General features: G+C 32.5%; 1 protein-coding gene across 2 annotated transcripts; it reads left to right on the top strand.

The window, feature by feature from the left end:
- The first annotated feature begins 1359 nt into the window (after window positions 1-1359).
- LOC100784971 (uncharacterized) lies at window positions 1360-13716 on the top strand. Of its 2 annotated transcripts, XM_041016607.1 has the most exons (7): window positions 1360-1482; window positions 2354-2490; window positions 12291-12408; window positions 12544-12722; window positions 12826-12923; window positions 13051-13200; window positions 13337-13716. In XM_041016607.1, the coding sequence occupies exons 1-7, from the start codon at window positions 1451-1453 to the stop codon at window positions 13508-13510; spliced, it is 888 nt and encodes a 295-aa protein (XP_040872541.1). In that variant the 5' UTR covers window positions 1360-1450; the 3' UTR covers window positions 13511-13716. The 2 variants fall into 2 exon arrangements, with proteins under 2 accessions (XP_040872541.1, XP_014632063.1); XM_014776577.3 differs by lacking the exons at window positions 1360-1482; window positions 2354-2490 and adding an exon at window positions 11064-12145.
- Window positions 13717-14619: the final 903 nt, after the last annotated feature.

The following is a 14619-nucleotide window of genomic DNA, read 5'->3' as shown; positions in this document are numbered from 1 at the left end:
ACAAAACTCCTTAACGTCCGGATAGCATGAAGTAACATTTTACTTTCAAGAACCATTAGAAGAGTAGTGTAATAATTTCTTCCATCTTTACAGCTCTGGGTTAACTCTAGAGTATGATATTATTGTCAAACCCTTTTGAGTTAACTCATAATGACTTAAGAAACTCATTTCTTCTTTCATTTAATTTTCCTGGCCAGGATATAATTTTATTCATAGAGCTCAAACTTATTATCAAGAGTTGATGGATTCCTTCTTGATTAATCATTAATTCTATAGGTATTTAATCATATCCAATATCCATTCAACAAGTGCTCTAAAGCATTAGGTGTCCGGAATGAAAATACAACGAATATCCTGTTAATTACTTTGACAATCTCATGTGAAAGAAAGCTATTATACCTCTTCTTGAGAATTTTCTATTGACAATTTATGGTAAATTTTAACCATTAGAAAATTTCAATTGAGTCAGTTCAATGATCACATCAACATGTGACTCATCTATATATGCAAATTAATAAATGAGATCTATTAATATTTATCCAATAAATACTATTACATATATATTAATCTATCTGGATTATTGATATCCTATTTACAATAATCCTATGATCATGAACGGTTTAAATTAAAATTAGAACAAACTTGTTTCTCATTATCATAATCTCTATTATAATAACAAGTCTTTAATTTTAATTAAAGACATTATCAAATGAATCATTTAATCAAATAGTGAAATATGACAATGAAAATAAAATAATATTTTATTATTAAAATTAGAATTGATTACATGATGACTTGGAGCGTGAGCATACAAATTTATTCCCAATAGCTTGTCCGTGATAGGGAAATGTGTTTATTGATTAATTAGTTCTAATTCATATACGATGTGCCTCTTTTGTTACATTATATTATACCACAATTTAAAGGAGCTCTACTTAAATCCTAAATACTGAAGCTGTTAGTTCCTTTTATTGGTTGGTAAAATTTCTTTCTTGTCATAAATACTGGGAGTTCCTTTTATTGGTTGAACATAAATAGAATGTCATAAATACTGGATTCTACCAATCTTTTCAGCCTTCTGCTTTTGAATTGAGTTATGCCCTTTTATTAACTTGTTTAATTTTCCGGTAATGTACATGGCATCTATATTTGAATTCGCAACAATGTGTACAAATATCCACATTTACTACTATTATGTTTTACATCAGATTATAGCTACTTATATAAGTGTTAAGACATGCCTTTTCCCGGCTCATCATAAAATTAAACTTTATCAAGATGATTTATTTGTGTTTAACATAAAATTATTCCCTTCTTATTTGGATAAAATTGTATATATTATTATTTTGACTGTTTCTGCCTTTATGTCCATATACATACAGGTATAATGAATTTGATCAACCTGTTTGTCGGGTTTGTGATGCTGTTCTAAAGTTTGAGTCTTAATGGGATGCACACCAAGTTTCTCGTAAGCATCGTGAGGTGATTATGTTTACAATCTTGTTCTGGTTATGTATATGTGCATAGTAGTCAATAGCATGCTATATTGGAGTAGTGGAGCAGAGCAACCCTAAGCTTCTATTGGATTCATATACCAGAGCAGTTCTCTTGGGATTTTTTGGGTATAATTGTGATGCTTTAGAAACTTGATAAGATTTGAAACTTTTCTTCCTGGATCATTCACACAAAAAGTTACCTCTGATTTTACCTCTGTTATGGGATTTTTTTTTTCTTGAAAAGTTACTTCTGTTTTGATCTTCATTCCATTATTTCTACAAACTTCCCAGTATATGTTCCACCAATATTTATCTAAAGTGTTATGTTCTTTTTCTACATAATCTTTCATTTTTTTAACTCCATTACTATTTTGATATTGATCCTAGATTGTGGGTAAATTGTCTTATTATTTATCATAAATTCCTTTCATTTTGTCTTTTGTTGTTTTCGAATATTAATTATTTAATTTGTATTATAATTATTTCAAATAGCAGTCAACCTGTTCCTGATATCTTTTTGTAGTGTTCTTTGAGTTGGCTGCTATGTGTGCTGGTATCCGGGGATTAGTAACTATGTATATGTGTTTAAATATTTAAACATCTCTCAATGGTATTTTTTTTTAGTCAATTTTTTTTAGCTCATATTTAGATATTTAGATGCTGTTATTTTTATAATTCTTGGAGTCTTATTAAGGTTTGTTTCCCTTTGTATTTCACAACCTCCCTTACCCCAACCATACTCCAGAAGGAGCTTACCTTAATAGCTATGATTATTTTGGGCCGGCAATAAGTAATCTGAAAGTGAATGCAGCTAGATTAAGTCATCATAACAATACAAAGCCTGTTGCTGATTCCAGTTTTTCCAAGACTAAACCAAAACATTCTTTGGACTCACAATTCAAATCGCCAGAAGCTTCACAACTAGTTTCTAAACCTCAATCATCATCGGTGCTTCCACCAGGATTTTTTTATGATTCAGGAAAAACAAGATTTGGTAAGAATTTGGTTTATAAAATGAAGTTATTTATACTCTTGTACATTTAGATATATCGAGAGGCAATTGCATACCACAGGCATTGATAGTAATATTTGTTCGCATATACGCATTTTGTATGTCAATATATAATGTGCAACTTCTCCATTTAATACATATACAATTATTATGCATATAGTTTTGGTAAAATTGCAGTTTTGGTCCCCTAGTTTGTCTCCAATTTCAGATTTGGTCCCCCAGTAAATTAATTCACAAATTTTATCCTCCTATTTTTTAAAATCATGCAATGTTGGGCCCCCAGGCCACAATTGGACGTTGACCATTAGCAAGTGACATTGACTGCCACGTGTCACGTTCTTATTGGATGATGATTGTCACATGTCATGTTTTGATTGAATGTCAACTCCATGAAAGATGAAATGCATTGTTATTTTCATTGACCAATCAGAACATGACACGTGAGAGTCATAATCCAATAAGAACGTGACACATGACAATCAAAGTCACTTGCAAATGGTCAACGCCCAATTGTGACCTTGGGGACCAACATTACATGATTTTAAAAAATAGGAGGACAAAATTTGTGAATTAATTTTCTAGGAGACCAAATCCAAAATTGGAGACAAACTGGGGGACCAAATTTGCAATTTTGCCTATAGTTTTTAGAGTAAGATATCTTTCTTGTTTTTGTGCATTCCCACATCTTTTGTAACTTGTTTGAATGATATAAAATTTTTTAACTGGTGTCTCTTTTTTGGAGCCTCATTCACAACCTTCATTTGTCTTATTCAGACACACATGTTTGGTCCCTTGTATCTAGGGTGTTTTCATGCAAATCCTTTTTCAATTTTGAACTCGATACATAAAACTTACTTTCTATCTTGGAAATATCTTATGTATGTTCTAAGCTCTCTCTAAGATCTAAACATTTATTTGGAGTGAGATGCTTAATGGAATTAAACCTAATGCCATGTTACATGTTTGTAGGACATAGAAGGTTGATGCTTATTTTAAAGTGGTCCATTTTTTGGTTTTACATTGTTTTACTTCTGTTTCTATACGGAATTCATTGTTTTACTTCCTTATCCTTCACTTTCCTTGTTATTTTCTTCTTTTAATCTTTAATTTCTTCATTTATAAAAAATTGTTAAGTCTAAGATATGACAAAAGACTTGCTGGTATTCTACTGCATTGGAACTTTTGAGGTTAACCGATGATTACTTTTGGTATGTTGGAGCATTGGAAGGTAGTGTTTGCGCCTTGCTAGTATTTTCTTTTCTTTCCCTTTCATTATTTTTTATTTAATATTTAATCGTGTGGCCTGTATGGTTTATTTAATGTTGGACCATTTTTTGTTTCTTCATCTACACCTCCAATTTCAAACCTTTCCCTCGTATCCTGCATCACCTCAATCCTTCACAGCTTGAATCCCCAAAGCCCAGATTACTCACCCCCCAAACAATTCTCATCTCACCACACCCCAAACTTAGTTATCAACGTTATCAAGAACCAAAACATTCTGCACCATGCCCTTCACTTCTTCAACTAGGCCTCCAACCAGAACCATTACTCCCACACACCCTTATGCTGCGCTGCCATCACCGACCTCCTGCTCTCCCACTCCCTCTCCGCCACTTCAACTGACTCTCTGACAACCTAGTCAGCATGTTCATCAACGCTCTCAGCCACTGCGGCAACGTCAGGGGCGCCATTCACTGTTCCACAAAGCCAATACCTTCACAAAGGACACTGCGTGTATTCCTGCAATGCCATATTGGGTGTCCTCGTGAGGGCCAACTGTGTCAACATTGCCAAGGCCATCTACGATCAGGTTCTCACAAAAGCAATATTGAAACCTGATGTTTACACTTATACTACCATGATTTGTGGGTTATGCAAAGTGGGCATGGTCGAGAGTGCATGCAAGGTGTTCGAGGAAATTCCCTGTGAACCCAACATGGTTACTTACAACACGTTGGTCCACGAGTTTTGTAAGAAAGGTGATATGGAGGGTGCCACAAGGGTTTTTGATAGACTGGTTGAGAGTAAGAGTTGCAAGCCGGGTGTGGTGAGTTTTACCACTTTGATTGAACGATATTCTAAGAGAGGTGATTTCCGAGATGCGCTTGAGTGCTTGAAGGAGATGATGGAAGGTGTTCCCCGAATGTTGTGACCTACAATGCTTTGATTGAAGATCTTCGTTTGAGCGGTGAAGCGGACGAGGCCAGGAAGATGATGAGTAGGATGCGGTTGAATGGTTTGAAAGAAGACGTTGCCAACAACACTAGCTTGTCGAAGGGGTTTTGCATTATGGGGAATGTGGAAGCAATGTTTTCCAAGTTTATTTTGATGATGCCAAAGACCCAAGTCAAGAATCAAGAGTTAAACAAGTTTCAAGAATCAAAGAGTCGTTTAATCAAAGCAAGTTTCAAGAATCAAAGAGTCGTTCAATCAAGATTCAAGATTAAAGTGAAGATTCAAGAGAAGACTCAATTAAGATAAGTATTAAAAGAGTTTTTCAAAATATTGAATAGCATAATTTTGTTCAAGAGAATTTTTCAAAGAAAAATCTTTTAACAAGAGTTTTACTCTCTGGTAATCAATTACCAGAAGGCAGTAATCGATTACCAGTAGCCAACATTCTTTTCAAACTGATTTACAAAGCTGTAATCGATTACCATAATCATGTAATCGATTACCAATGTTTTAAAATGTTAGATTTCAAATTTCAAGAATCACAACTTGTGATAAAACTTTTTCAAATCATTTCAAACTTGTGTAATCGATTACATAATACTTGTAATCGATTACTAGTATTTCTAAACGTTTTGATTTTCAAATTTAAACATGAAAAGTCACATCTGTTGATGTGTAATCGATTACACTATGATGGTAATTGATTACCAATGACTTATTTTGAAAAATAAATTATCAAAAGTCACAATTCTTAAAGTGACTTGGTTCTGAAGATTTTTTTTTTTCAAAAGTCACAACCTTTAAGTGACTAGTTTTCAAAAGAGTCACAATTTTTAAAGTGACTAGTTTTCAAAAGAGTCACAACTTTTAAAAAGTGACTAGTTTTGAAGAAATTTCCAAGAGTCACAACTTTTAACTTGTTTTTTCAAGAGCCATCAAATGATTATAAATATGTGACCATGGCACGGATTTCAAAGAGAGATTCCTTTCATTTTAAGGGACAACTTTCAGATTTCTTTCATTCATTCAAAAGCATTCTTCTAAGAGTTTTTGTTCAAAACTTTCTTTATTCAAGAAAAGTTCATTGGCCAAAAACTTATGCTATTCTTCTTCTTCATTCCTTCTTCCTCTTGCCAAAAGATTCAAAGGACTAACCGCTTGAGAATTCTTTTGATTATTCATTCTCCCTCTTGCCAAAAGATTCAAAGGACTAACCGCTTGAGAATTCTTTTGATTCTTCCTCTTCCCTTTAAACAAAAGATTTCAAAGGAATAACCGCCTGAGATATCTTTTGTTTCCCCTTACAAAGATTCAAGGGACTAACCGCCTAAGAATTCTTTATCTTAACACATTGGAGGGTACATACTTTGTGGTACAAGTAGAGGGTACATCTACTTGGGTTGTAATACTGAGAACAAGAGAGGATACATCTCTTGTGGATCGGTTCAAGTGGAGGGTACATCCACTTGGTTGTTCAAAGAGAATAAGGGAGGGTACATCCCTTGTGGATCTTTGCTTGTAAAGGATTTTACAAGGTTATTGGAAATCTCAAGAACCGGTGGTTGCTTGGGGACTGGACGTAGGCACGGGTTATTGCCGAACCGGTATAAATATTGTGTTTGTCTTCTTCTTCCCTACACTCTTTATCTTTCCGCTGTGTACTTTATATTTCCGCTTTACTTTTGTCTAAGTTATTGTTTTTGTTCTTTACTTTCTCATAACTTAGTAGTAAAGCCTAATTGAATCTAGTAACATTAAGAATGATAAATTTTTAATTAGTCAAGACATATTAATAATTAATTCAACCCCCCATTCTTAATTATTATGAGGCCACTTGTTCGAATAGGGAAGTCTGATGAGACTGTTGAGCATTTGAGGGAAATGGTTAGTCGCGGGATGAGGCCAGATGTGAAAGCGTATCGGGTTGTCGTTGTCAATGAGTATTGCAAGATTAGAAAACCAAGTGAAGCAGTGTTGCTTCTGAGGGAAATGGTGGTGAGGGGTTTTAAGCCAAGTATGTCAAGCTTTAATGCAGTGTTTAGAGTTCTTGTGGATGAGGGGAAGCTTGATAAAAGAGTTCTTCTTTTGAAGCAGATGCCTAAGATGGGATGCTCGCCCAACTTCTTATTTTATTGCACAGTGATATGTGGTCTTTGTAAAGTGAATGGTAGGATGCAACAAGTTGAAGAGCTCATTCCGGATATGCTTCAGAATAGGCATAACCTGGATGCCACTATGTATAATTGCTTACTTGCGGGATATTGTGAAGATGGGGATGAAGAAATGACACCAAAGACAGTTATGACATAATGGACAAGAACTTAATTTGTAATCAACCAAGACATTTTCTTCACTTTTGTGAAGGTGCTGTGTGCAAAGGGAAAATTGAAAGATGCAAAAATAGTATCTGAGGAGATGTGCAGGAGATGCCAGTTGAATGGGAAAGTTGAGGCAACGAAGGAACATTAACGTGCATGGAATTCTTGCACAACTATATTGGCCCTAAAAACTATAGAGCAGTGGGGGAGGATTGGAGAGGGGGCTAATCCAACATTTGGAACCTTAATGTTCATCCTTTATAGGTGTTTGGATTGTAACTCATTTGGTTGGTGGTATGGTTAATAACAGGGTTTCAATATAAATTCAAAAAAATTGAATCTTTGACCAATTGATTCAACTAAATAGGGCAATGATTAAAATGAGTGCTAGTAACATTTTTTTTGTTCACACTCTATTTCTAATACTTTTTTTGAGATGTGAGACCGTCAAAATTGGTGATTTTTAATAAATTTTAACAAATATAGAGTATCAGAAAGACAATGTCAAAAAGAATGTCGCTCGTATTTCTCTTAAAATATTTATAACATAACTAGAGAGACGGGTATATGAATTTAGTCCATTGATGGGGAATTGAATCTTACACTCCTACAAGTATATCTTGTACCCCCCCCCCCCCCATTTTGTTTGAAATTACCCTATTGCCCTTAATGAATTGGCACCACCTTCTTCAACCCACTCGCGAGGGGTGCCTCCCGCGATGTCTCCCTCCTGCGAAGGCTGCTCCCTTCGTCCTTCATCTTGAAGCCACATATCCTTATTCCCTTCCTCCATTGTCATCGAAGGTAAGCTTCTTCCTTTTTGGTGTGGGTTTGGGTTCCAATGCAATTGGGGTTGGGTTTTGGTGGGGGTGGTTTTTGGTGTGAATGGGGTTGCATTCTGGAGTGCTCATTTTGTAACCAGAAAATGTTTATGGAATAACCTTTATGTAAGCAAAAAAAAGTTTTTGGAATGGTCTTTCCATAAGCAAAAAACCCTTTTAGAATGAGCTTTCCATAGGCAAAAAAGGCTTCTAGAATAGCCTTTTTGTAAGCCAAAAAAACTTCTAGAATGACTCTTCTGGGAGAATTTTAGCTTAAGGAACGATTATTCCAGAACCAGATTTGTAAATCCAGAACATCCTTTCCAGAAGTGTATTTTATATATTTCGGAAAGGGGGTTTCGAAAATCAATATTGGACTTACGAAAAGCTCATTCTGGAAGCAACGACTACAATCCATAGTAGCCTTTCTGAAAGTGTATTTTGCACCTTCTGGAAAGTATGACTTTGACTTATGGAAAAACCATTCCAAAGGCAAAAAACACAATTCGGAATAGCCTTTCCAAAAGTACATTTTGAACCTTCCAAAATGGTTATTTTAGATAATACTATTTTTGCTTACGAAAAAAGTGTTCCATAAGAAATTTCCTTCCAGAATGATCATTTTGTCAGCGAATTTATTCCCTTATAGAAAGCTTGTTTCAGAAATAAATCCACGACGTGAATGTGATTGCGTTAAAACGTACCTACAGAGTGGAGAGTTGGAGTAGGAAAGGGATTACTGGGACGTCAAGTTAGATTTGCGTTGTACCTTTGATGGTTGCGGGAAGAAGCCCGGGATTGTGTGAATTGCAAATTTTTAAGCTCTGACGAGATTAGTGGATGCTTACCAAAATTCTCTTCTGACAGTTATATGTGGCTACTTGTTCACCTGCCCGGGATACTGGATCTGGTTATGTGGCTTGGGGACTAAAATAAAATTTATAAAATGCCTTGATGAAATATTAATTATTAAGTATTAATTTTTATAGTAATTTTCTATAGCTTTTTGAGCTGCAAAAATAATTTAGTAATATTAAATAATCAAATAATTATAATATTTCATTCTTAATTGATAAAATAATTAATTTATTTAATTTAAATTATATATATATATATATATATATATATATATATATATATATATATATATATATATATATATATATATATATATATATATATATAAGAGAAAATGTTAAAATCATATACCCTAAAAATAGAGACAATTACTTATTAATATTTTCTAATATATATCTATTTTATTGTGGAAATATTGTTGTATATGTATGTATATATATCAAATAATTGGTTTGTTTTACTATCATATTTATATTCCATGCTTCAATAAGGGTGAAAATGATAATTTTATTTTTTACTTTAAAATTATTGACATATAAAACTTGCTTATTCAAGGTACCAAGTTTTTGCCTGATCGATGTCTGCCGACTAAGTCCAGTCTACAGGCTAATGGATTGGTCAGTGGTCCAATAATAAAATAATATAAAAAATGAAAAGCTTAAAAAAATAAAACAAAGAAATATTGAAAACTTGATTTTTTTTATAGGAACTGAGATTAGTGAAAAAAGAATAGGAAACAATATATGCATTAATGAAATTTTAAAGAAAACTTCCTTACATTACTTTTTTTGAAAGTTTCATTATATTACTTAAACATCAAATAAAGCATAAATACGTGGTCAATATATACTAATTACCACGAAGTAATTATTCAAATACTTAATAATGCTAATCACACAACAAATATATTTAAGTTAATAATAGTATTAAACTTTCAGTAAAACAAATATTATAAAACTATGAAATAATAATCAATATTTTAAAAAATAATTAATACACAAAATATTAACCTGTGGATCAAACATTATAAATTAAAAATAGATAAACCCACATTTAAATGAATTTTCACTCATTTAAGTAACTTATTTAATGTTTTCTGTTGAAGAAAAATAATAATAACACCTCTTAGGTTTGAAGTGGATTGTTGGACTACTGGGAAAAAAAACTCAATACAACTCAATAAATAATTATGCAGTGTAAATGCTCTTAAAAAATTAAAATAAAAAAGAATCTATTATAGGACAAAAAATTATTTAAGCCTAAGTTCTAATTTTGTAAAAAATAAAACAATTAAGAGTGCAGCAATTCTAAGAATATCACAAGAAAATATATTTTATTACTTATCTTGATTATAAATATAAAAATATAAATATTCAATGATATAATTTAAATTACTATTTAAAATTATTTAAAAAAGATATTCTTTATTTTTATTTTTAAATTTTAAATAAAAATATTTGAATTATATTTATTTATATATGTTTATTCTTAAGATATTTTAAACATATATTATCTTATAATTTTAACTTCTCAAATCCTACGTTTTGTAGTTTCCTTTTTTAAATAGAAAAGTATACGTTAATCTAATAAAAACACATATATAATATATTTACAATATAGATATTTTTATTACATGATACAAAAATACTAGTTTAAATAACCAAGCTACATTTATTAGTAAAAAAAAAACACTTCATGACACAATTGGATGAGGAGTGTACTCCGAATACCCCCTCTCTCATGCTTGCTTGTGTACAGGCCTCTAGCCACCTCTTAATTTGCAATAAATTTTAATATTCTCTAATTAAAATAACATTTAAATAAGTTACAATTTATTGCATATATCTTATTACTAAATACATGTAATAAATTTATTTGCAAAATAGTTATAACTTATTACATGTATCTTACATGGTACAAATTAAAAAGTACTTATAAACTAGCATTTAAATAAGGCAACAATTTTTTTTAAAATGTTAAAATTACTAGTTCTAAACAGAATATTTAGTTAATATATTATCTAAATGACATAATTTTTCTCCAACAATATTTATCAGTAAATTATTGTTTTTATGTCATAAATAAACAATAAAAAACATTGAATATTAATAAAACCATATTTATTTCTATAAACTATGTTTTTTAAATGGCAAACTCTAAAAACTAAGTGAATAAATAATAAACTAATAAGAAAGACCAATAAAAAAAATTAATAAGAAAGATATATTTTAAAAAAAATATACTTATTTAAAATTAAAGTTACATAAATTAATAACTAAGAGATTGTTTTTAAAATTATTCTTATTTGAAGTTAAATATTCAGTCATGTATAATATAGTAAGGAATAATGCCATCGTCAAACTAATATCTTGCTTTATTTTTCTCGTACCATATCTTGTTCATGCTACCCATCATGTAAGCCTTCAGACGAGCCAGAATTTTTTGGGTCTGAAATAAGGTATGATTGAATAAAAATTAAAGATTAATCTTTGAGATATTACCTTTTTCTAATAAATGTTTTTTTATAATTACTGTTAAGGAGAACATGTTTAAATTAGTGTAAATTAAGAAATAAAACAAAATGAAATAGAATTCTCATTTCAAAAAATAAGATGTTTCCCGTCGACAATGTACGAAGTGTCTTGCTTGTCATAGTTTTTGAAAAGTCGAACGGAACAGACTTGAATATTTGCAACGGTCATTAACCGCCACTGGCGCCTCTTAGTCCCCTATATAATTCCCATGCACTCGGACATTGCCTTTCACAGTTTTTATCGTTGTATTGTATCCAACCACCAAAGAATCTCGTGTCTGAAACATTCCCGGTAGTGGCGGCGCTGTCTCTTTGGCAGCCGCTGCTACGTTTCCTTTTCCCCGCTCGAAACAACAAGTTTAGTTATTTGTGTCTCCAATATGATCCATCGTGATTAAACACTACATCCATGGATAATAATAACAACAACTCCGGGTTTGTTCCGAATAATGATACTGATGATGACTGTACATTTCTCCAAACCTTGTTGGAAATGGACCCCCAACATTTCTATTTACCCACTGAAGAATTCGATTCACTGTCCCAACAACAGCAACAAAAAAATGATCCTTTTGGCGTTGAAAAGGGTAATAAAGTTTCCTTCCTGCAGGGAAATAATAATAACGATTTTCCCATTGGAGAAGGAGTAGTTCCTGATGTTGTTGATGTGGAGGAGGAAGAGGGTCCACCGAGGGGGGCGGGTAAGGAACTGATCCCCGAAGGCCAAGGTGATCGATTCTTCATACATGGCGATGATATTTTTTTCTTTGGAGAAGGAGGAGTTGGTAATAACGTGGATCCCCCACAAGAGAATCAAACTCAGCCACCAAATAACCAAGATGTGAGGTCACTTTGTCCTTGGCCCCCACCACCAGAGCCATTCTCTTGCAGTTGCTGTGAAGTTCTTAGACAAATAAATTACACCAATGGTAATAGATAAATATTTTTTCTATGTCAAGTTTTGAATAACCATATAGATAAATAAATGTCCACAATTCTATATATTATTTCGGGTTTGATTAATTTTTCCGCCGTAATTTTTGTTTCCCGTTTTAAATTTAAAATATATCGCAGGTGTTAGGTTTGACAAGCTTGAGATTCATGGAACAGTCGGGGTGATTAACCACGCAATATGCCACGTTGAGGATAAGACATCGAATCGTCCTCCAAGGGACACTTATCAAATAATCGAGTACGTTTTCTAACTTCTAAGTCTTGCATTGCTACTACTATTTGCATGCATGCAAACAAAGTTTCGTTGTTATTTTATGTTTTAGTATTTACTTGTCAATCTTTTAATTACTTTTTTGTCTGCAATTATTATCAGTTTCTGCAATAAAAACACAGAAGAAATAAGGAATTTCCTAAATGTTTACTGTAAAGAGAGGATTGAAGCAGGGTTCATTCCCATAGAAGATCCGTCGATGTCTGCCTTTTATGATGCCCTCTGCACTGGAATGGATTGGACTGAAGTTTCCAATGACGTAGACGATGATTTGGGTCCACGTTGGTCTTCATCTCTTTCATTAATGTCACATTTTCTTTCTTCAACCATTGACAATTTCATTCTACAATCATTATGTTGAGTTTTGAATCGTTATGTTTGTAGCAAATGGCACGGAGCAAGAGTCGGAGTCTGAACCTGAGGCTGGGAATGGAAGAAGGGCTTCAACTTCTAGGCCTAGACGACGTGATATGGCAGTTCAGGTAATATTTTATTGTTTTCTTAAGAAGTGTTGTGTTTGCATTAGTGGGGAGTAACTGTTTTGATCTTTTCATTTTAGTGGGGGAGAATTTGAGTTCTGACCGAGTAGTTGTGTTTTACATTGCACAGAGGCAGAGAGTACCAAGGATGACATTGAGTGATTTGAGCGGTGTCTTCCATTTGACTATTAGTGCTGCAGCGGTTAAACTGGACGTAAGTAACTCTACCGTGAAGAGTATATGCCGCAGAGGAAAATTGAAAAGATGGCCCCAAAGAAAGGTTCAATGCTTCCTGCAACAATCTCCTTTAATTTCGTTTTGCTAGCTATTTGATATTTGATTTTGTTGTGAGTTAATTATCTTTATCATTAATCATATATGCATGCCTGCATGTGTCTTTGTGACCATGTGCTCAGGTGCAAAGCCTTGCCAAGAAGGTCAGAGTACTCGTTAGAGCATTGAATTCGCCTGATCCAGGGGTGAAGCGAAGAACTCAAGATGAAATTCGAAGACTTCAGAAAGAAATAATTGAGAATTGTGGTGGAATTACCCCAACCGGAATACCGATGCTCCAATTCGATGAAGAATGATGGAGAGAGGAGACTATAATGTAAACTCTGTTATTCGAATTAAGTTCCCCTTTATTTCGTACCAACGTCTGATTGTAACACTGTTGCTTTGTGGCGGGTTATTAGATTTCTTTTGATCATTTTGTTGTTTAGTGTTGGTTATGATGAGTTGTGAAACAAAGGTTGGTTTAATTTTATTTATTTTTTAATAAAAAAAATAACTTCTTGGTACCAAGACTTTTTTTCGCTTGTACCTTAATTTGCAAATGTTACATGAGAGTCATGCGCATATAAATGGCTGTTTAAAGTTATGCATATTCAGAAAATTAAACTATGCTGTTGCATGCTTTACAGCGTATAAAAATTTCATTTTTTTTTACAGATTCATAAATCAATGTATAAACTATATTTTTTATATTTAAGTGAACATAATATATTCTTTTTGGTGCATCATTGAACATAATATTTAAAGTAAGCAATAACTAATAGTAATGAACATTTAGGAATTCTTAATAAATGAGAATAATATATTTATATTTTTTGATGAGCAATCATTAATATCGAAAGGTGGCTATTCACTAAAAACAAAGGTAATACACTAATATGGGATTTTCAGGAGATACTACTACTCTCTTGTTGCATTGACTATCACGAGACATACACAGTTACTGAAACCTATGTCTAAGAAATGAATTTCCAATATAAAAATTATTTGTAGAAAAATACTTATATATTAAAGAAAAGGATGATATGATTTGATTAGCTGGCATTAACCTTTGGAGAGAAAAGGGAAAAAAAATGGGATAAAGGTGAAAAAGGATGAGAAAGAAAGATAAACAAACTTTTATATTTTTTATGTTAAATAACATAAACAAGTACAAGGAATGAAACCTAAAAATAGTAAAAGCCATCTTGTAAAATCCATCCAAAAGAATGAAATCTTTACAAAACATGCCAAACAAACTTCTGCCACAAAATTATGTATTGAAGTTATAAGATTGGACTAAGAATTTCAGAAAGTAGTAAGCACTATTATCAATCAAAGTAATAGATTCATACCTTCATTTAAGTGGATATGTAATTACTCACAGTAATAGATTCATACTTTCATTTCTACTCGGGATAGATAT

Source organism: Glycine max, chromosome 6, assembly GCF_000004515.6.
Source record: "Glycine max cultivar Williams 82 chromosome 6, Glycine_max_v4.0, whole genome shotgun sequence".
Lineage (NCBI taxonomy): Eukaryota > Viridiplantae > Streptophyta > Magnoliopsida > Fabales > Fabaceae > Glycine > Glycine max.
The sequence above is the reverse complement of the archived record's forward strand: the minus strand, read 5'-3'. Positions and strand labels throughout refer to the sequence as shown.

Coding starts and splice junctions, on each gene's coding strand:
- LOC100784971 (XM_014776577.3), top strand. CDS start 11,626: ATGGATAATAATAACAACAACTCCGGGTTTGTTCCGAATAATGATACT. Junction 12,409..12,543: donor GACACTTATCAAATAATCGA/GTACGTTTTCTA, acceptor AATTATTATCAG/TTTCTGCAATAAAAACACAG. Junction 13,201..13,336: donor AAAGATGGCCCCAAAGAAAG/GTTCAATGCTTC, acceptor CCATGTGCTCAG/GTGCAAAGCCTTGCCAAGAA.